Source organism: Bidens hawaiensis, unplaced genomic scaffold (assembly GCF_021521415.1).
Source record: "Bidens hawaiensis isolate Kalapana, Puna unplaced genomic scaffold, B.hawaiensis_p1.1 tig00023992_1, whole genome shotgun sequence".
NCBI lineage: Eukaryota > Viridiplantae > Streptophyta > Magnoliopsida > Asterales > Asteraceae > Bidens > Bidens hawaiensis.
The window spans coordinates 268,183-292,741 of NW_027493772.1; the positions used below are offsets into that span (position 1 = coordinate 268,183).

The 24,559-nt window shown below is 37.8% G+C and overlaps 1 protein-coding gene across 1 annotated transcript; it reads right to left on the reverse strand.

The window, feature by feature from the left end:
• Positions 1-23,134: 23,134 nt before the first annotated feature.
• LOC143568460 (uncharacterized) lies at positions 23,135-24,055 on the reverse strand. Its single transcript, XM_077054613.1, has one exon. It carries the CDS (start codon positions 24,053-24,055, stop codon positions 23,135-23,137), a length of 921 nt encoding a protein of 306 aa, XP_076910728.1.
• Between the last annotated feature and the right edge of the window lie 504 nt (positions 24,056-24,559).

A 24,559-nucleotide genomic window follows, 5' to 3' on the forward strand; every position in this document is an offset into this window, starting at 1 on the left:
CGCATGTTAGTCAGGGCGATTCAACCTGCTACTTTTGATTCGGCTGTTGGACTCGCGGAAATGGTCTATGCTGACGTGGCCGCGGATGATAGGGTGGAAAGGGACGAAGAGAAAGAGAAGAAAGGGGCCACTCCTGCTAAACGACCCGGTACTCAGTTATGGAACTCCAGGGATAAGAAACAGAAAGTGTGGGAGAAGAGATCGTGTAAGACCTGCGGAAAGAGGCATGGTGGTGAGTGCAAGTGGGGTAAAAGTTCTAATGTTTGTCTCAAATGTGGAAAGGCTCATGGTGGAGAATGCAGAATGGGGTCGAATGCCTGTTATAAGTGTGGGAAGGTAGGGCATTATGCCAATGAGTGCAGTGCGAAGCCAGCATGTTACAAATGTGGCAAGACAGGCCATATGTCAAGGGAGTGCACTGAAGGTGTAGCTGGAGGTAGTGGAAAGAAGGATGCCGAACAAGCTAGGCCCAGAACTAGAGCCTACATGCTGACCCAGGAGCAAGCCAGGCAGATTCCGGATGTCGTCACAGGTACGTTTCTAGTGAACGATGTTTCCGCTTCTGTATTATTTGATTCTGGTGCGAATAGAAGTTTTGTAGCTACGACGTTTAGTAAACTAGCTAAAATGAAAGGCTGCCGAGTGTCTGAAACTTTTGTAGTAGAAACCGCAAGTGACACTTCGGTGAAAATAACAAAAATGGTGAAGAATTGTAAGATAGAGTTAGAGGGACATGAGTTCCCTGTTACTTTGTATGTTATGGCCTTAGGAGGGTTCGATGTAGTCTTGGGTATGGATTGGTTGTCTGAGTTTGAGGCTCAGATAGTATGTAAAAGTAAGATGATAAGGTTAAAGTCATTGGATGGTAGTGCGGTGACGGTTTATGGTGATAAAGAGAGTTATGGACTTAATGTCATTTCGATGATAAAAGCCGAGGGTTTGTTAAGGCGAGGGTGCGGTGCCTACCTGGCGTATGTTGTCAACGCTACGGCCGAGACGAAAGAAATGAAGGATGTTCCTATTGTGCGCGACTACCCAGAAGTATTCCCTGAGGATCTTCCGGGGCTGCCACCGGAGCGAGAAATAGAATTTCAGATAGATTTAATACCAGGAGCCCAGCCCGTCGCGAAAGCGCCTTACCGTCTAGCACCGTCCGAGATGAAGGAATTAATGTCCCAACTGCAAGAACTCCTCGACAAGGGTTTTATCAGACCGAGTGTTTCTCCATGGGGCGCACCGGTTTTGTTTGTGAAGAAAAAGGATGGAAGTATGAGAATGTGCATAGACTATCGTGAGTTGAATAAGCTTACGGTAAAGAATAGATACCCCTTGCCTAGGATTGACGATCTGTTTGACCAACTGCAAGGTTCGAGTTGGTTCTCACGAATAGATCTCAGATCAGGCTACCATCAGCTGAAGGTGAAAGAGGTAGACATCCCTAAAACAGCGTTCCGAACGCGGTATGGACACTACGAGTTCCTTGTAATGTCATTCGGTCTAACAAATGCTCCTGCAGCATTTATGGACATGATGAATAGGGTGTGTCGACCGATGTTGGATAAGTCGGTTATCGTCTTCATCGATGACATATTGATTTATTCAAAGAGTGAGTCTGACCATGCCGAGCATCTGAGAGAGGTATTGGAAGTTCTGAAGAAAGAAAGGTTGTACGCCAAGTTTTCGAAGTGCGCGTTCTGGTTAAGAGAAGTGCAATTTTTAGGTCATGTGGTTAATCCGGAGGGGATTACCGTGGACCCAGCTAAGATTGAAGCGATAACGAATTGGAAGACTCCGCAGAATCCGACTGATATACGAAGCTTCCTAGGGTTAGCTGGCTACTATAGGAGATTCATCGAAGGTTTCTCCAAGATAGCCGCACCGCTGACCGGTATGACCCGAAAGTCGATAGTATTCAGTTGGGGAAAATTTCAAGAAGAAGCCTTTGAAGAGTTAAAGAGAAGACTCACGCAAGCTCCAATCCTTACTTTACCCGATGGTGATGAGGATTTTGTTGTTTGTGCTGATGCCTCGCATCAAGGGTTGGGTTGCGTGTTGATGCAACGAGGGAAGGTGATAGCCTACGCGTCTAGACAGTTGAAGGTCCATGAGAGTACTTATCCGACGCATGATTTGGAGTTAGCAGCTGTAGTGCATGCTCTTAAGATATGGAGGCATTATCTGTACGGCACTAAGTGTACTATCTATACCGATCATAAGAGTTTAAAGTACTTCTTCGAGCAGAAAGAACTGAACATGAGGCAGAGAAGATGGTTAGAATTGATAAAGGATTACGACTGTGAGATTAAGTATTACCCCGGTAAAGCTAACGTGGTCGCTGATGCGTTAAGTCGGAAGAATGAGGAAGTCCTTGCAACAGTGAAGTCATACAAGTTGATCATGAACCCGAGTCTTTTTGAAGAAATCATCAAGGTGCAGTCAGAAGTGTTAATAGATGAAGGGTTAGTAAAGAAGGAAAGGATTTTTGGCCAGCAAGATGAGTTGATGGAAAACACTCATGGAGTTAAGACTAGGTTCGACCGTATGTGGATCCCACGCCATGGTGATCTTAGAAGTCGAATCTTAGATGAAGCTCATAAGTCAAGGTACTCAATCCATCCAGGAGCTACAAAGATGTACCAAGACTTGAAAAGTGATTACTGGTGGCCAGGATTGAAGAGCGATGTAGTGGATTATGTTGGTAAGTGCTTAACTTGCTTACAAGTCAAAGCCGAACACCAAAAGCCTTGTGGGAAGATGCAACCGCTAGAGATACCTGAGTGGAAATGGGAACACATCACCATGGATTTCATAACTAAGCTACCTCGTACAGCTAAGCAACATGATACCATCTGGGTGATTGTGGACCGTTTGACCAAGAGTGCTCACTTTCTGCCCATACGAGAGGCCATCTCGTCAGAAACGTTAGCAAGCTTGTTCATTAAAGAAATTGTAACCAAGCATGGAGTACCGTTATCGATCGTGTCTGATAGGGATACACGGTTTACTTCGAGGTTCTGGAAGAAATTTCATGAAGCTATGGGGACGAGGTTGAACATCAGTACGGCGTATCATCCTCAAACCGATGGACAGTCTGAAAGGACGATCCAAACCCTTGAGGATATGCTACGTGCTTGCGTTTTAGATTTTGGTGGAAGTTGGGATGATCATCTGCATCTGGCAGAGTTCTCCTATAACAACAGTTACCATTCGAGTATTGGTATGCCACCGTTTGAGATGCTGTACGGTAGACGATGTAGAACCCCGGTGTGTTGGGGTGAGATTGGTCAGAAGGAAATGGGAAGTATAGAAGTGGTTCAAGAAACGTCTTCAAAGTTCGATCAGATCAAAGCAAGAATGAAAGCCGCTCAAGACAGACAAAAGTCTTATGCGGATAAGCGGCGACGACCAATTGAGTTTAACGTTGGCGACTATGTGATGCTTAAGGTCTCGCCTTGGAAGGGGATTATCCGTTTTAGGAAAAGAGGAAAGTTGAGTCCGAGGTACATTGGACCGTTCAAGATTGTAAAGCGTGTGGGTGAAGTAGCTTACAAACTGGATTTACCCGATGAGTTAGAAGGAATTCATTCAACCTTCCATGTTTCTCATCTGAGGAAGTGTCTAGCTGATGACACGTCTCACGTGCCCTTAATGGACATCGAGGTTGATGAACAATTGAACTACATCGAGCAACCGATAAAGATCGTTGATCGCAAGGAGAAGCAGCTTCGTCACAAGATTATACCCTTGGTCAAAGTGATATGGAAACACCGCAAGGGATCAGATGCTACTTGGGAAGTCGAGGATGAGATGCGCAAGTTTTACCCTAGTTTGTTTATGTAATAGTTAGGTTTCGGGGACGAAACCTCTTTAAGGGAGGAAGACTTGTAACATCCTAAAATTTTTATACGATAAATAAAAGAAAGTTATGTTTAGTAATTTCACGTTGTAGTTATTTAATGTCGAGAAAGGAACGGGTCATGGGCTTAGATTACGTAAGATGGGTTAAATGAGAATGGGCCTTGGGTCCCTGGGCTCGAGAGATATAAATACCCATCCCGAGCCCAAAATACCATTTTCACTAACTCCCTTTCACACCCACACCCAAACACTCTCAATTCTAGAGAGAGAAACTAGAGAGAGAAAGTTCTCAAATCACAAATCCGAGTCCACAATCTTGTTCCTAGTCGTTTTTGGTAAGTCCCTCTCGAAAATCATCCGTTTTCATAACCATTTCGGCCTCAAATCGAGCAAAAACGTAACTTGAGTTTTCGGGTCAAAAACCGCCTTGTTTTGGTGTCAAAATGCAAGCTTTTGTGTTTAAAAGTACTAGGAATCGATAGCCCTTTCAATCCCGAGCATTTCCATGTCAAAAACTTCGATTTTGGGTCAAAAATCTGGAAAATCTGGAAAACCCGTAGTTTTCTCCGTCGCCCAGCTTGAAGGAGTCGAATCAGACTCATTCGATCGAACCAGTCGATCGAATCAGTCCATTCGATCGAATGTGTAGATCGAACAAGTCCAGTCGACCGAATAGGGAAGCAACCGAATGGTCTCCAACTCATTCGATCGAATGAGTTTTGTATTCGATCGAATGAGTGTTGTATTTGATCGAACGTGTGTCTATTCGATCGAACGTGTTCCTATTCGATCGAACGTGTTCCTATTCGATCGAACGTGTTCCTATTCGATCGAACGTGTTCCTATTCGATCGAATCAAGCCAGAACCAAGTTGTTTCCAAGATTCGCCTGAAGTGAAGTTCGTTTATGAAATAAATTAAAAACCTAATGGAAAATGTGTTAAGGCGGTTATCGAAAATGAGTAGTAGTAATAGTAGTAGTAGTAATTGATATGTGTAAATATTATACAGTTAGCCGAGCCCAGTTAAAGAAAGGAATTACAATCAACGGCGAGCGTAACAGGATCCAGGTGAGTTTCTAGCCCCATTCCTTGTTATATTTTCGGGGCTGTGTGCATACTTGATGTGTTGTTAATACATTTATCCTAAGTGATAAGTGTATGCCATATGTGATATATGTGATATGTATGAATGATTGCTTGATGGTTCGTGAACGATCTTCGGATATTGCACGTACTGTCAGGTTGTAACGTTATAAAGCCATATGTGATATATGTGATATGTATGAATGATTGCTTGATGGTTCGTGAACGATCTTCGGATATTGCACGTACTGTCAGGTTGTAACGTTATAAATATGGCAAGTATGATATGTATGTTTATGTGTATGAACGTAATAAAGTTAATAAAAGAAGGAAATGACGGTTGTATGGTTGTATGGTTACGAAAAGGGTACCGAGCCCTAATAATACTCGAGGTATGATGTATGGTTGTATGGTAACGAAGAGGGAATCGAACCCTACTAATATTCGAAAACAGGGGACCAGACCCTAATAATATCTGTGATGTTAGAGACCAGACCCTAATAATATCTGTGATGTTAGGGACCAGACCCTAATAATATCTGTGATGTTATGGACCAGACCCTCATAATATCTGTGATGTTAGGGACCAGACCCTTATAATATCTGTGATGTTAGGGACCAGACCCTTATAATATCTGTGATGTTAGGGACCAGACCCTTATAATATCTGTGAGGTTATAGGGCGAAAGGCTCTTTAAAACGTATGATTATGAATGAAAAGAAAGTATGTAAGTAAGAAAGAAAGTATGTAAGTAAGAATGAAGGTATGAGTACTTATGTGTGTATGAAAGAAAGTTATGAGGTTGAGTACGTATGTATGTAATAAGGTATTGTATGGTATTGTATGATTAACTAGAACTCACTCAGCGTAGCTGACTTTTAGTATGCACGCAGGTGAGTAGACTGAGACAGCTGGCTTGAGTGGAGGACACATGGCAGAAGACTAAAGCCTGGCATCTGAAGATCCGATATGTTTTATAAGTTACGTTTTGATTTTGAAAGACAAGAGGAATGTTTAAAGACATGATTATGAATTGATATGTAATGTTTTATGAAAGTTTTATATTCCGCGTAAAGTTTTTAATTAACTCTGATATTTAGAACTGTGTTTATGAGTAAATCCAACACGAAAGTAGGGTTACCGGTAACGGGGCCTTACAGTGCACATGTCCAGGGTTGTATACCATCCTATCAGATGAGGACGCGTGTCCAGGTTGTTATACTTGCACATGCAACGTATAAACTGAACCTATCGTATGAGGACACACGTCCAGTTGGTTACAAGAGCATCTTCTAAAGGGACAACTAGCCCAATCACCTTCTCACACCCTTCGGCTATAAATATCATCTCAATCATCATGGGGTATGGATTCACTCCCACTGTGCTATCACTATTTACTTAAGTGCATTATCTTCGACAGAACTGTACTTATTCTCACGCCGGAGGGTGGTTACGGGAAGACCCCCCTCTTGTCCTTCCCGTAAGGAGCTCACGGTGTCTGTTTTTCAGGTTCACGTCACTGGACTTTGGGGAATTGAGTTCATATCGTATTGGCAGTTAACCGTATCCTACCATGTAGACTCATTGGATCTAATACCCGTCTAGGGGAGTAGATCCGTGTTTCTTCAGTTCATTAGTGAGGGAATGACAAAAACAAATAGGCTAAAAGTTGGGAGTGGTGGATAACAAATCGAAAGTTGAAAATATTATCAGCCAACAAGTGAAAGTTGAGAGTATTAAAAACCAATATCCATTGTTATTATAAAACACTACTTATGTTGATTGGTATTTTAGTTTGTATTATTTCCTACGTTCTCATTTTTTGATAGATTAGTATTCTTTCATACGTTTTTCATGTTAAAACTATTTTGTACATGAAGTCTCACCCTTTTTGGCACCTTTTTTTCTATGAAGTATATTCTCAATTTCTCGTTTTTCCTAACCCAAATACGTTTAGTATTTTCAAAGTTTATGTAATATTTGAATATATTTTTTTGGGGGAATTATATATGACATCATCCGGGTCTAAATCTGGTCCGAAATCTCACCTGGTAACGCATCAGATCTGGGTCTGAAAACATTGCAATAACCATGTAATAATGGTTAATCGGTTTATCAAAATAAGTCAAATACGTTAACAAGTCAAATGAGGTGGCGGTGAGTTATGGTTTGATGGGTGATAAATGATTCGTAATAAAGTTGTAAGTAATTCGGATTGTAGGTTAGAGATCATAATCCGAGATCGCGTTACTGAATTCCATATTTTATAAAGTGTTAACATTAACAATCAAAACCTTCACAAGTTCACATATATATGAACCGCATGAATTGCTTAGGATTTGGTATATTTAGTAGCTTTCTCAAGCTTGTGTCGGGCACCGGCCATTATTATTTATTCGTTTAAAATTATTTTATTTATACATACGGTTTATATTTCTTTAATTAAGTACTTTATGTCTATTACTTGTTTCCAATCACTTATACAATGACAGACGAACAAACTTTGGTAATGTTGATATATTATAATAACATATTAGGGGGTGTTTGAGTGAGCTTTTAAATTTTACTTATTTGCTTGTTTAATTTTTGAAAAGCAAAAGGTATTTGACAAAGCTCTTCCAAAAACTTCAATTGAGCTTTTCAAAAGTTGTTTTTATTTTTCAAAAATTTAAATAAGCAAATTTGATAAGCTCGTCCTGGGTGAGTCACCCAAACACCCCCATATATAATCACGGAAAATATATGCATGAAAGTTGTAAGTATGTAAATCCAATAACTCTTTCTTATATATCTTTAGTGTTGGCTATGTTGTGTCTCGGAATCAAAGGTTTCTCTGAAAATAAAATCTCTAGTCTTTCTATAAAGAGGTTTGTCTATATTCCACCAGCCGTACCTACTGAATATGATTATTGCTGCTGATATTCAAATACTTTAACCGAAACACAATGCAAAAAGTAAAATGAAAAGGCGAAAGCGCACTCTTCATTAAATTGGATGTTAAAGTATGAAGTAATATGTATGGCATAAAATGTGACAAAATCTAACAGGCCCATTTGCTGGTTCTAGGCCAGCCCGTTTAACAAAGTTGCTGATAGTTGGTGATCACCCAATTGACTTAAATGACTTAAATGTACAACCATGAACCATGGGCCCTCAAGAAAAATAATATAATATATAGGACCGTCCAAACCGCTCGTCGCTCGAACTCGCTCTCCGCTCGCTCGGAAATTGCTCGTAAAATGTTCGCTCGCTTTTTCGCTCGAGTAAACGAGCCGCTATGCTAGGTTCGGTTTGTAAACGAGCCAAGCAACGAACAAAGGTCTGCTCGGTTCGGTTCGGCTCAAATATTTTTAATTTATTTTAGATATAATTATATATGAACAAATTTATAAATATATAGAAAAAACACATAAATATAAGCTTACAATTTTTTTAAACCCTTAAATATTTCCTATTCCGTCAATTTTATAGTTCTATTTGTTCGCTTCAAGTTTTTAGAATACTAGAAGTTTTTTTACATGATCATTATATCTCACTTCAAACTTATTTTTAATAAAAACTAGGATCCTGGACCCCTCACTTCGCGACGGGACCAATAAACTGACCAAAAAAACATGTGTAAAAACGTTAAACCAAGAGTGCGTTGTGAGTCGACGTGAAATCAGCTTGTATCGGGTTACGACATCAAAACAAAACAAAATAAATAAACTCATCAATGCCAAAATACAACAAATTGTCATATGTAGAACAAAAACACCAGTACGTTACAGTCGCAAATCCGGTCAGTATCAGCAAGACCGGCACAAATTGGTAAACATGAATTAGTATGCCAAAAAATCATATGTTAAAGGCGTGATATCAAACGTTGAGACATGGATATAAAAACATGTTTGGATAATTTTAAATCATGAAAAAACTTTGGTCATTTTAAAGACCAACTATAACAAATACGAAAGCAAAATTTAAGAAAATCGTTTAACCGACAAATAAAACATATAAAGCCGACCCTTAACCAAGCTTGAAGTTTAGAAATATAATTTGTTAGATATTATAATTAGTTAAAACAAAAATAAAATAAAAGAAATAAAAACAATCTGATAGCGTAACGACGTTTAAAAAAAATCGTTTAACTCTACTATGTTTCTAAAAGTTAAAACATAAAAAAGTAACATACAATAAAATAGGGAGTTAAAAATGAAAAGTAAAAAAAAGAAATGAATAGTAAATTAAATAGTGAATTTATGAGGTATAAAAAATCTTCTATTTAATCTATATCTATATACTACATTATAATATAGATATATATATACATACTACATTATAATATATATATAGGAGACTTTTCATATTCTAATTTTTTCTCTTTCCTAAGACGCTCTTATATTTATTATTACTTGTTCGTATACCTCCTCCTGGCAGTTCCCAACTATTTGATCATCAATCCATTCAATTGTTATTCAATTGACGTTTCATCATCAATTGTCTATATTACTATTACTTGTCATTCCTCTCTCACAATGACTACAACAAAACCCTAAAATTATCCACTTCCGTCATTTACAATTGAAAACGAAATGTTGAGATCTGTCCTTGATAGTTGCTTTACACACCACTATCGACAAATCTCAAGTCATTGCCCCAAGGGAAGGCGGTTCAATCGACATATGGCTCGTCTTGCTACTGCCATCTGGTACGCATTACCTTCTTCTATTTATTTTGGCAGTTTTGGTTTTCAGTATTACTAAATCTTTATGTATCTTGCAGTGTTTGATCGTACTTGGCTTGCTTTTGTTGGGGAGCCTTGTTTTTACCGTATTGTTGTAAGTATATTTGTATAGCTATTATCAAGTAAATTTGTTTTCAACTATGGAGACACACCTTACTACTAAAATTTTCATTCTCGGGACCTCTTTTGCAGTCTTATTATGACCAACAATACCACCAGTCATAATGTTGTGGGCTTGAGGTGTTATTTAAAATTTTAAACTGCTATTTTTTGGCATTATTTTATTTGTTCATTATTAATTTAGAATATAATATTTTGTTAATGTCATCAGTTTTAATTACATGGATATTAATCTGAATATTCAACTGGTTCGTCATATCCAACCCTAATTTACATGTTTACTTTCTGACTTTCAAATTTTCTATCAAAAGGTTGGCGAAGCAATTTCCGTGTTTTATGCTTTATGCTTCTGCAGATGACTGATGGTCAGTACTTTTTTAATGTGATGCTCAAACAAATGAGAGAGGACATGTAGGCGATATCAATATCTTGACATTATGCTACAATATGTTTGAAATTTTAGATATGATGTCAAGTTGAACAATGTTATCCTTGCTAAAGAAAACCATTTGCCCATGTAAGTGCTTTTCATCTTAATTTGTTGCATTGACAGTGTTATCTTATTGATTTATATAATTTAATGGGATTATAACTGACAGTTTATGATCACATGTTGCGTGTATCTTTTTATGTTATTGACTTTGGTGATTTTTTATTTTGTTTTGGCTTTATTTCAGGTATGATGAAATGGCTTCTAAACACACCGTTGAGTACATTGCTAGAGCTGCTACTCAGAACTCTCTTCGAGTTGCCCAGGTAAGTAACTGACTGGATGTTTTATTTGAACATAAATGTATGTGACAAAGATAATTTACCCCTTTTTTGTTGGTCTTCAGTGGTTGCTTCAAATCCTTGGTGCAGCAAGATACATAGGACGTGTTGGAAAGGACAAGTATGTGGAGGAGATGGCAAAGAACTAACGTAAATATGGTGTTAATGTACGCATCTCCCTTTTTTATTTCATTTGGATTTTTGTTTTCAAAAAATAATTACTTGATAGTTGAAATTATGTTGCTGTTTTTAGGTCTGTGTTTATGACTTTTGGTTTCGGCTGTTTTAGGATAGCTCAATGAAGTCAAACTTGGGGTAGGAGGGTTTAGTATGGGGACAACAACTACTCTATACTCTGCAAGTTGCTGTATAAATGGAAAGTTTGAGAACGGAAACACATACTCTACTCTCTTGGATACAGTTGTTGGCCTAAGTGGCTGGCTTTCATGTGAAAAGTAAGATTATGTTTTTCTGATGCACATATTAAAGTTTTTAAAAATGAATGTATGTTTGTATGTTGACTTTTTTAGAGACTCGAATAAGAATGTCAGTGGGGAGGAAATTGCAAACCGTGCTTCATTTTTGCCTGTGTTAAGGTAAACACTTTTTATATTTTGTGAAAAATGACTATATTAGTGTTTGGAATTTGGATAACCAAATTGTATCACAAGCCTTCTAGAATTCAAGTTAGAGTGCCAAATAAATAATCTAATTAACAACAGTACATGTTCATTGCTTGTTTTTTCTTGACATTTAAGTGGACGGTCTTTTAGTCGATAATCGCGCAATAATTATGCTCATAAATTGGGAATATGTACTTATATTTGTATTCTGCAATTGTAAAATACATACTTCTGTGTTTTTTTTGTTTGATGAATGTTATACTTGTTTTCTTTTGTTGTATAGATATTGGCTATCAGTTGGTGCACAACCATCTGATCTGGTTCAACTTTTTTAACTTAGAGGAGGGCTACTACCACCACCACCACCCATGGGTTCAATGGGTCGGAAAGGTGGGCCTCGTGACCACCAACAGTTGACCTGTTGAGTGGACGGGTCTTGATGCCGAGCAACCAACTAAAACAACTACTGAATAAGTGGATGCTTAAGAAGTACAATGTTAACTTCCCAACTGTTGGTTTAATTTTAGTTGAATTTGGAAATTAGGCTTTAATATTAGAACCATCAGCTTTTGTAGATCTTGTTAATTGAATATTTTCCCATTTAATAAGTTCCTTGACAATTCAGAAATTCATGTATGTTATTATTCGCGTATGAAATTTTGATACAACAATGACGAGACGTATGAGAAAATGAATTTAGCTATGATAACACAAGTTGGAACATCAAACATAAAAGTTAGAAAAATGGTGATTATTACCATTCACAAATCCTACATTCTGACTTTGGAATACCATGCTATTATACAATGTACCATAATATAAGGTTGTCTAGATAGCTTGTGGCCCGAAGCGGAGCTTGCTTGGTTTGTAAACGAGCACAACTAGAAAATTAGGTTGTTGGTTAGCATGGTCGGCTCAACCAATTAAAAACAACTTGGTTACCCTTGCTCGAAGAGGTATGAGAAAATAGAAGCATTATTAGGGCTGCTCACAAGACGACGCAATTAAAATACATATTGCATTCAGTTACTTAGAAATATTGGTGGTGGATGTTGGTGGCGGCGGACAGTGGGTGATGGCGGTGGCGGGTGGTGGTGGATGGTGGTGGCGGGGGATGGTGGCGACGGACGGTGGGTGGTAGTGGTGGATGGTGGTGGTAGTGGACAGTGGTTGTGGCCGACGGGGGTGGTAGTGGTGGGTGGTTGACGGTGGTGGTGGTGAGTGGTTGACGGTGGTGGCGGCGGACGGTGGGTGGTGGTGGTGGTGGACGGTGGTGGTGGCGGCAGACAGTGGATGGTGGTGGTGGAGGTGGTGGCAGGCGGTGGGTGGTGGTGGTGTTGAACATTGGGTGTAGGCATGATGTTAAGAAGTGTGAAGATGTGTGAAGACAATTGATATTAGATTATTTTTTAAAATCATAAAAGCAGTTTTAAGATCTTTTAAAAAAAAATAAACAAACAGTCTTCAAGAGCTTATGTCTGTACACCCGCAAAGACATAGGCTCTTTGCAGACCTTATAAGCAAAAACAAACACAACCTTAGTCTAATACTTCTTGAGTATTTGTTGGCTATTAGGCATATTTGTGAGTGCCATGTATACATGCAAGTTTATTAAAAAATACCCGTTAGAATTTTTTTAAGTATGGTTGTTTTCAATCTTATTTCTTTATAACTATAATTATTTAATCATTAATAATATTAATAATAATATTACCTATCATAAAACAAGTTTCATTTTACACGAAATGAAAATCAGATGAGAAAAAAACCTTGAAATTGAGAAAAATGGTATATTGTTTGGGTAAACGACTTCAGGTAATTAAGTCGGATATCACCTAATCTCACACCGCCCATACCTAAGAAATATATTTTAGCTCACTTGTACGCTATCATAGTAGTTCACGCGACAATATATTGTGAATTTAGGTATGTTTTTATATTCACATGTATCGAAATTTCGTAGATTTTGAATATGACTCAGGCAGTTTTCTAATTTTTTCTATATTAAAATTCAACCTTTACCTTACACTTGAAAGGATTTGAACCCACGATGTCACATTCGTGAGGAGGACACAATAACAATAGACCAATATGTCAAGGGTTAGATTTTCTAAATCATGTATGGTATTCACTTTTATATTAAAATATTTCTTTCGAAATAAAATCAATAATTGCATAAGACATCAAATAATTTTTAAAGAAAGAGAAGTTCTTAGGCTGGTCGCTATGGGGCTTGGTTGAGATGGTTTTGGGGCGCGGAACACCGTGGTGGGGCGCGGTCCAACCAAGGGCGCCGAGGGAAAGGTGGTTCAAACGGCCGGCGCGGATGTGTGAAATGTGTGGGGCCCCTTTCAGCAGCTCTCTCCATCTCTCTCACACACATGCATACATACGCATATATATATATATATAATAGGGGCGCCCTTGGGGCATTAAACCATAGCGAGGCATCTTTGGGGTGGGGCTTCGAAGCCCTCGGTGCTTACGTGGCGCTGACGTGGCACGGTGGAGGGGCTTCGAAGCCCCCCACCATATAAGACAGCCTTATATGTGAAGTTCAAAATAACGAGTTTGAGAGGGTTAATTGATATCTCATTCTCAAACTCGTCCGTCTTCGGACAAGTTGTTTTCTCTCTCGATTCGTTCAGTTTCATGTTTGTTCGTTGAAACCGGTTTTGTATAGTTTAGATTGGGTTCATATTGTGCTAATCTTAATCACTATTGTTCATTGTATCTATGATTGTTCTTCGCATGTTGCGAAGAATAAATTGTTAGGGTTTTGTACGGATTAGTTAGGGATTAATACGAGTATAAGTCCGAAGTTCCTCTGAAAAAACCTAACAAAATAGTAGGCACCGCACATCATAACCACCATTTCCCATTGGAAATTTGGTGGTACCAAATTGGTTGGTAACGAGCATTAAACTATAAACCATGTGGAAGATATTTGAATTCATTGGGGCCGCATGTATGTGCTCTAAAATGACCGGATAATAAATTATATTAAAAATAAAGCCACATGCATTAATTTCTGAAACCAAACAAATTACGTACGTGTAACCTTGATGTATGATTTGATAAGGAAATAGATAAAATCTGCAAGAGACAATATATAACCACCAAAATTTATAAAATGTCCATCTAGAGACGATAAAGTTTTTTTGGTTGGTCGTTTAGAAAAGAAAAGAGAAGTAATGAACTATGAAAATTCTATTAAGATCATTACATCTAAATTGGTCAAATGAAAAGTATGTTTGTTTTTTAATGATGCACGGAGCTTCTTAATGTGTACGTTCAAAAACAGACTAAATGATTCATAGGCTACATTTTAATCTATTAGACCTCTTAAAGATTTAGCACAATATTGTCAAATAACCCTTATATTGATTTGGTTTGTTACTCTTATATTGTATTTCTTTGTATAAGATATTTTATCAATGAAACAGTAGATCTCTATATAATTATAGTCACATTACTTGCTTTTAAGCTAGTTTCATAGCACGTTATCAAAACAAGGCTCGCAACACGCAAAGTACTCACAACTGCTTGCCTATTGCTTTAAGGTGAGTACAATCAGAATACTCTATAAATAATTTTAATGTTAATTCATGACAACTTGAATGATTGTATCTATATATATATATATCAGTTATGTCTATAGGGTGAGGTTATTCTAAAAAGTAAAGCGTGTCTAAAAAGTGTAGGAAGCGATCTGTACCGTTAGATTGGGTGATCTAGTGGTTTAGATGGAAAATGTTAGAAAATGTAGGTGTGTTTATTTTAGTAGCTTAATTAGAAGATGATAGGGGTAAACATGTCCATATAGTTATGTAAACGTGCTGATTTATCTAAGGAAACTCCTACTTTCAAGCAATCATTGTAACTCTTTTTCTGTCTTCTAGTTGTTAATTACGATTTGTTTCTTTCAACAGCAGAGAAAAAAGGTTTCTTCTCCTTCTCAATCAACAGTGTTTTTTTTAAAAGCAATCGATTTTTTATTCGGTGGGTTTTGTGTTGTAATAATCTTCTGATGTGTTTCTTCAATTTAACAAATATGTTTTATGTTGTATATAACGGAAAAGAAAGTACCAGAAAATGCATCACGTCTCCTCATGGAGAATCATTGAATCAATTAAGGTGTCATTTTAGTTTTTTGTGAATTTAATATTGTTTTTTTTATACCCCCAATTTTCTAGGGTTTTGACTACTGTAACGATTTTTTCAGTTAATTAGTTATGTGTTTTTAAATGTAACGACCGGTGGGTTATAGGTTGTAGATATGTGAGATATTTCTAAAACACACTAATGGGATAACTGGTGTGTTGTAATGTGACTTTAAAATGAATGGTTTCAGTTGTTTTGGTGGGATGTTTAAGAATTTGTTTATGGTAGTGTGTTTGTTAATTGCTAACATATTTTTACTGTTTAATGTATATAGATTTTTTGGTCTTTAGGTATGTTTAACAGGTGGTGAGTATAACAATGAATGGTTGAAGTTGGTTTACATTTTTATGTGTTTTTACAGCATATAATAGCTGCAGCGAGATTCTTTGAGCGTTTGAAGCTCACTTGATATGAATAAAAGTGTGGTTTAGAGGGTATACATGTGATGACATGTATTTTGTGGTTGACTTGTTTTGATGAATGTGTATGCTGGTTTAAAAGTTTAGCGTGTTTTATGGATATTAGGATATGGTTTTAGTTTGTTGAACAAAACATGGATTATGGTAAGTTTTTGAATGTTTATGTTATACACACACAAATTATGGTCATATTTGTTAAAAAGTGATATGTCCCTGGTAATATTGTTATAACATATTTAGACGAATACAAAAAAAAAAATTGAAAGTACCAAGTAGAACACATTTATACATGTTTTAATTGATGGTTATAAATTGTTGAATAATATATCTATCTATTATAATAAAGTAAAATAACTGGAACACGTGTCACTTTGAGATTCATTCCTAGCCTCAATTTACCACTCAAATTAATTTCTATTTTTAATTAAACCATATTTATGTCAGTGTAATCTAAACATATCAGTTCATCTTTTAATTAAATAACCAATTATCTGAATTATAGAAATTACAAATATGCATGTATTTAAGTAAATATAATTAAATTATTTATATCTTTAATGAAATCAAATATAGGTCTAAAATGATAGGAAATAAATTTTGAATGAATAAAAGTTTTATTCTCACATATTTATTCAACCCAGGGGTGCTTCGAGTTTGCCTTTTGGGTTTACGGTTTCTCGGGTCGGGTTCTTCGGGTTTCAAAGTTGTAAATGTAGAACTGAAATCCAACCCAAATCTGTCACAGTTTTTCGGGTTCGGGTTGTTTAAGTTTGTGTTTTCCAAGTTGGGTTACTTGAGTTTCGGTTCTCTAACAAAACAAAATGTAAATAAAAAAAGTAAATAAAAGCTACAACGTGAAAACTAAAGCAACATACACTTTTTTATTCTTTGTGTAATAGCCAAATAATAAATAAATATAACCCGGTAAAATAAACATTATGCTTTTAAACAATAAATAGTCGATCAACTATATTAGAAGAAATAAGAACAAGTGAAATGTGTAGAATGTTCCATATATGTGTACATGCCTAATAAAAATATTATGTTTTTAAACAAATAGTTTATTCGGGTTTTTTAGGTTGACCCAAAACCTAGACATCAAACCTAAGAACCAACCCGGATTACTTAGGTTTCGGTTTGGTTGGCCTTTTTTCGGGTTCAGGTTTTTCGAGTCAGGTTACTTTTGGTTCGGGCTCGGGTTTTATCGGGTCGGGTTTCAAGTAAAAATGACAACTCTAATTCAACCTCCATGGATCCATGGAGTTTTTATATATCTATTTCGAAACTATAGTACAAGCGTGTTTTATTCATGCTAATTTTATATAAGATGTTTTTTTATGTCATTATTAATGAAACATTTTATCATCTTTTGTTAGAATTTGTTATTTCATTAACAAAATATAATTAAAACTTATAAAATCATTATGTGCATATTTTTTGTGATTACGAAGGAGCTGTGTAACAGTCCACCACGTATTCATATGAATATTCAATTAGAAAATATAATTTGTACTTATAAAACCATTTAACTTGATAAAATATAGTTTTATTAGTTTAAATTTAATCTTTTAATTTTATAGCTTCTTTTAAGCGTCACGTCTGTCACACGGGCTCTAAAACTAGTTGTATAATATTATAAAATTGTTTCAAAATAAAAATCATGTGTAGATTAGAAACCAAAAAAATAGAGATGTTATTTAATTTTGATTTTAATTCCATAATTATAAAATTTAATTGTTTACTACCTACCCCTATGTGGTTTATTAAATCAAACGGTCTATATCTCTTCCTATATTTTTTAAAAAATATAGACTTTTTATTTTAACCTCCTCTATGTCTATATGTTTATATTAATCTTGTTGACTAATTAATTGAAGAAACACTAAGTGAACCCACGGGCAGATTATAGATAATCTGGGGGTTAAGTAATGTTTCCCACGAGAATGAGGTCCAGCAGAGAAGGTTGTTCTTCAGGGGACCTGCAAAACAGACACCGTAAGCTCGTCACTGAGAAGGGGGGGGGTTCCACCTTGTGACCACCCTCCGGCGTGAGAATCAGACTAGATTGCTCTGAATATAAGTGTATATTAAGAGATTGCTAGATAAGATTGAGGTATCAGATGTGACATCTGCCCCGATCCGACCCGACCCAGGTACCCGTTTCTCTGACCCGATCTCTTTCCTTTATGATTTAATATTTATACTTATATTTTACTTTTAAAAATAATATATATATTTTCCTTCCCGCCTCTTTCTCTCTCTTTCTTTCCGCCGTCCCGTCCCTCTCCTCTCTTTCCGCCTTCTTTTCCCTCTTGTCGCCGTCCCGCCCTTACGCCTTGTTTTCCTCTTTTTCTTCTAACTCTTTGCTTGTCCTTTGTTCCTTCCCGCCTAAGGTTGTCTGCGCAGCTCCACGCGCCAGACTCCCTTACAAGGAATCCTGCGTGAAGACCACCTGTACAGCGATTCGCGAGACGAACTCTTCTCGCAGCGCGCTAAGAATTGTAATTCTTCTCGCAGCGCGCTAAGAACGGTAGTTCTTCCCGCGACGCGCTAAGGATTTGTAGTTCTTCTCGCAGCGCGCTAAGAATCGTAGTTCATCCCTCGACGCGCGAAGAATTATAGTTCTTCCCGCGGCGCGCTAGGAATTTTAGTTCCTCCCGCGGCGCGCTAAGAAATGTGATTCTTCCCGCGACGCGTTAAGGTGGGTTCTGTCTGCCTTCGCGCTCGCGCACTTTTGCCTTCGCGCTCGAGCCTTCTCGCGCTAAACCCCTTTGAGTTTTCTTCTGTTTAATCTAGCCGTTGCTTTTGAGTTGTCTTATCTTTTGAGCTGTTGACCTAATCTGCTTTATGTCTGAAAAGTTACTTTCGGCGCAGCATGCGCACCAACCCCATTGGTTGGCAGATAAAGTGACTGACATAATCTTTTGAGATCTGCTTTTGCCATGCTTGACCTGTACCTTTATCTGATCCGCCCATGCTTTTTACTGTTCCCTGACAGCTTTATCTTGCTCCCTGCAGCTGCCATATCTTTTGATATCTTTTGCTTTTGGAATCTTTTGCTTTTTGAGATCTTTTCCCCTTTTTCTAGGGATTGTGTTCCCTAGGGTTTCTCTATAAATAATAGTATTATTTTTCCTAACACTACACACACAAAACACTTAATCTCTCCTGTTCTCCTTGCTCTCTCTGCCGCCTCCCTCTCTGCCTCCGTCTTCCTCCCTGTTCTGCCCTGCTTTTCCGGTAATATATATATATAATAATTTGCTTATTAATTATGCTAACTTATAATCAAGACTTAAAACCAATCATTAAAACAATAATCTTATTCATAGGTTAACTTGTGCTTGTTTAAAGTTGGTTCTTGCTTTATCTTACACCGCATCGTTTATCAAGTGAGTAATCTCGTACCTAATCCCTTTTTGCTTTTAATGTTTTGGGATGTTCATGTGTTCATACAAACTTAGAGTCTTAAACTTGTTTATGAGCTTTAGTCGCGCAGTATCCCATGTGTTGAGGACGTTTACTTGGCTGTTTATTTGTATGTGTGTATCATTAACCGCTTTGTTCGGCCTATTCCGCAGTTTTCATGGATCCATTAGATGAACACGGGAGACCTATCGTTTACGGTTTTCTTTGTTTACACTTGCACAGATGTTTTCTCGTTTTTGTGCTCAATTGGGAGCACGGATTGAACTATGAACTATGAGCTATGATCTATCTAGGCTTGATCACAATCTGATTGCACCCTTGTTAAACGCCAGACATACACGTGTTGCGCGCAGATTTATTGTTATCTATGTATTGTATTAAACTTGATTTCTCACCAACACGCAAGTGTTTGACGTTTATTTTAACACATGTTCAGGTTTGCAGTAGCCGTTTTGGAGCTTGTGGACACGTAGGAAGTTTTCATTATTTTGGACCTAGATTAAAATGTATCAAGACAAGTCTTTGCTGTTCGAATATTATGATTTATAATATATTGATTTATGATGTTTTATGTTATCTTGTTTACTTTGCGCGTGCGCGAATAAATGTATTTATTAAATATTGACACCCAATAGTGTCACGAGTAATGAAACAATATGTGGCGCCCCGATGTATAATCCGCCTTTGGTCGGGGTGTTACAAATCAGACTAGATTGCTCTGAATATAAGTGTATATTAAGAGATTGCTAGATAAGATTGAGGTATCAGATGATGTCCTTACCATTCCAAGGTGTTGGAGTATTTATAGCCGAAGGTAGGTTTCCAAGCAGGTACAGCCGGCTGAATAGTATTCCTGTTCTACCAACAGTGGACTACGCACAGGCCATGCTGGTTGGTGGATAGGTTACGGCCAACAGTAATAAGGTCGGCTGTATACTGTTCCTTTACTGCCGGCTACGCACTGTTCCACCAACTGTAGGCTGCGCACGTCCCATCGTAAGGGTTGGTGAGTAGGCAGCGGCTAATAGTGACAAACAGTACTAGAGGGTGCTCCTCCTCGTATTGTTGTCGGTGAGCTGTCACCCTGTGATTAGTTCATGGGCTGCTCTGGTCAAATTGTCTGTTCCGCCCATACCTTAGTAGGTATAGTACGAAAGACCTTCCAGAAGCATACGGACTAAGTCCTTGCTAAGTCCAAAACCCCTTTTCAAAACCCCTTGCTAAGTCCAAAAGTTCACCTCACTTATTAATAATTCATGAGAAGAACATTGGACTGGGGGGACTTGAAGAGGTAGGTCCCAGCAGAGCCCAGTTGGACCCGCAAGACTCACCTTAAACAGGGACGTCTGCGCAATGACCAACTGCTCCAGCAGGACCCACCATGCTCAAAGAACCTTACGCGCAGTACGCCAGCTGTACCCGCAGGGAAAGCCTCCCAATGGTGAAGTACCCCGCCTGTTCCCGCAGCTGCGGATACAAGCCATCAGGGAAGGCTACCCGCACTAACAGCAAGGCTACACGCACAAGGCATTCGCTACTTCAGTAGTCACATGAAGGAATGAGCAAGGCGGGAACACTCCCGCCTAAATGAGCCAGTCCGTATGCTTCTGGAAGGTCTTTCGTACTATACCTACTAAGGTATGGGCGGAACAGACAATTTGACCAGAGCAGCCCATGAACTAATCACAGGGTGACAGCTCACCGACAACAATACGAGGAGGAGCACCCTCTAGTACTGTTTGTCACTATTAGCCGCTGCCTACTCACCAACCCTTACGATGGGACGTGCGCAGCCTACAGTTGGTGGAACAGTGCGTAGCCGGCAGTAAAGGAACAGTATACAGCCGACCATATTACTGTTGGCCGTAACCTATCCACCAACCAGCATGGCCTGTGCGTAGTCCACTGTTGGTAGAACAGGAATACTATTCAGCCGGCTGTACCTGCTTGGAAACCTACCTTCGGCTATAAATACTCCAACACCTTGGAATGGTAAGGACATCATCTGATACCTCAATCTTATCTAGCAATCTCTTAATATACACTTATATTCAGAGCAATCTAGTCTGATTCTCACGCCGGAGGGTGGTCACAAGGTGGAACCCCCCCTTCTCAGTGACGAGCTTACGGTGTCTGTTTTGCAGGTCCCCTGAAGAACAACCTTCTCTGCTGGACGTCATTCTCGTGGGAAACATTACTTAACCCCCAGATTATCTATAATCTGCCCGTGGGTTCACTTAGTGTTTCTTCATTAATGATTCCAAAGAGAAACTTTTGGTCTAATTCTTGATCAAAATAGAAAACAAATTGCATATGTTATATAAAAGATTAAAAATAAAATAAAATTGTTTGGTTGGTTTTAAAACATGGCTCTAATATCACTTGTTGGGTTATCTTCAACAGCGTTAACCTTAGATTAGTCGATTAATTCTACTAGCAACGTGATTAAATGTTATTTAACAACACAGTGATTATTATAGCTACAAACGTTGAAGATGTATATAAAGTTATGGTTTGATTTGTAGTTATGGGAGTTGTAGTATTAACAGAAAAAAAATGGAAATATTTAGAACATTTTGTGACCAAAATCTGTCACAAAAATTGATTATAAATGTGTGGCAATTTTTTTTTCTCTAAAAAAAGCCTAAAACGTCCAAGAAACCATCACAAAATCTGTCTCTGAATGGTGTATCAGAATCCACCCACAAAACCTTAGCAAGTGCTTCCTCGGAGTCGCTAGCTATTTTCATAGCTAAATCAATCTCGCTAAAAATATCCCATCGTAATTCGTAATAGTATTAACAAGGGTTTTTGTCTTGACGCGCGTTTGTAAAAGCATATTTATAAGACGGTTTTTAGCATAACTTTTACCAAGTTCAAAATCATGCTAATTTTAATATACATAAAAGAAGAAAAAATAATAATTCTTTTTAAAGAGTGATTTAAAACAAATGTTTGTAAATATTGACTTAATTGATCTTATAAATGTCCATCAAAGTTCATTTTCTAAATCAAATAACTTAACGACTGCGTAAGTTAACAGATTACATTATATTTTTATTCAACATGTTTAATACATAATCTACATACACTAAGTATAAGTACCGAATGTATATCATCATATCTAAATAAAAATCCATGAGTCCATCCATATTATTGAAAAGTTGACTTAATTACATATAACTATTTCAATTGTCGTTCATATGCTAGTTTAGATTAGAATATCAAGGATTAGTTAATTGGATCTCTATTTAAGTTTAAACCACCTCTAAAAAATTTTAATATTAGTTTTGTTTATAAGATTATGAATTTAAATTTTTTTTACACTATTATTACAATTTTTACAGTATTATAGGTACACAAGAGTCAATGAGCTTATGGTAGAGTGGTAAGGAAGAGACTTGATGTTTCGTGTGACTTGGTTTGATTTCTGCTATCATCAGTTAGTTTCAGTGGCAGCAGATGATGATGAGAGACTAGGCGAGTATATGGCGTTCACTAATTAGATCAGAATCATTGAATTGAACGGGTTTTATCTCATCACACTGGCGTGCCTTCAGGCGAGTGTTCTCGGGCGTTGGCCATAGTTGAGGGTTTTTCCTGGATCGGAAAACAAGTGTATCCTGATATAGTAACTTTAGCCAGTAGCTCATGTAAAGGATTCATTGAACGTTAAAATAAATAAGGGTTAAAAAAATATTCTTTAGGAGAATTTGAATTTATTAAACACAACTTTATTATATGAAACAGACCCTTGTTTGGTAAGATGGTTTATTCAATGAATAAATAATTAATATATTTCAACTGTAATTAAACAAAGGTAATCAATCAAGGGGCCCTTAAATTAACAATAATGGGCCTAGAAACATCAATATTTTCATGACCAAAGTATCGATCCCACCATAATTATTTCGTATCCATTTATACTGATGAAAGAATTTAAGTTGAGCTGGATGGATGGTGATGCCTAGTTAATATGTTGTAACTTGCACATGCATGCTGACCTGCCAAACCTAATGCATCATCCATCATCCGATCATTCCATCCGTCGATCATCCGTTTGTTCAACCGTCGGATCACCTCCCCACCACCACCATCACCCGCTTGTTGCCGTTGGTCATGATATCTCAAAAACCCTGCCACCTTTCTGGGATCCTCATCTTTCCAGCAAATCTCATCTATGATGCTGACGCTGACGCCACTACCAGGGTTCAAGGCTTCAGTGTTACTGAAGCCGGCTAAGGTGCTTATATACTCCACCATGCCATTTAACAGCACTAGTGGAGTAGCACCTTTGCCGTCCCAAAGCCATACCCGAGCCATGCCTTGTAACACGGCTAATACAAAGTCATCATGGTTGGATGACCTTTCCATTAATGATGGACTTAAGTTGATTACATATTCATGCGGTTTTCGTGAATAAACCGATACAATCTCCGGAAAGCTCGTTGGGGCAAGTCTAAGAGTGACACTATTAATTTGTTTCTTCGTATGTAGCAAGTCTTGATTAGGGTAAAGAAGATGTTCCACTAAACTACTTGTGTTGAGAACTATTCGTGTCGCTTTATCGTTTGATTCATAAAAGATTGAAAACCGCTTCCCGGGTGATGAGTATTTACCTGCCTCGTTAACTGTCACGATCGAGAACCCCTTTGACGCCTCGTGGTTTGCCCATATTGCAACTGTTGCAACGACTGATAATATTATCACACGTAAAATGATGTCTGGAACATTAGGTATAGCTTTAGGGTGCACTTTTGGTGGCAAAGATGTAAGCGTATGATTATGAACATCATATGCGATGGTGGTGGTGGTGGTGGTGGTATCTAAGAGAGATCGGTGAAGGGTGTATGGGTCCATTGGTGCATAAAGATGGTAGTAGTATTATTACTTTTAGTGGGATGGTACGTTTAAAAATTGTCGTGGTTGAAGCATATATCCATATTTGTATGGATAACATTTGTCCAGCTTGCCAGCCAAAAAAGTTTGGAATGACGTGGCCATGTGTTCAGCCGCATTTAGACCACAAGAGTAAACACTATAGTGTCATGCTTATATTCATTCATGTCTGGACTTGGGTATGTGTTTCAAATGTAAGGGGCTCCTTGGTTTATTCGGATCTGAATGAGTCGGATCTGAATGAACATCTGTCCCATTCAGTAATAACAGTAAGGGGATGTTTGTTTACATCTGAATGGTTCTCGGATCTGAATGAACATCTGTCCCATTCAGTAATAACAGTAAGGGGATGTTTGTTTACATCTGAATGGAACCATTCAGATGTTTACATCTGATTCATTTAGACTTCAGACTGTTTGATTTTAAATAAAAAAACATCTGAATGGTTAATATTAGGTCTGAATC

Excerpts from the sequence above, each read along its gene's own strand:
- LOC143568460 (XM_077054613.1), bottom strand. The coding sequence starts at position 24,055 with ATGGACCCATACACCCTTCACCGATCTCTCTTAGATACCACCACCACC.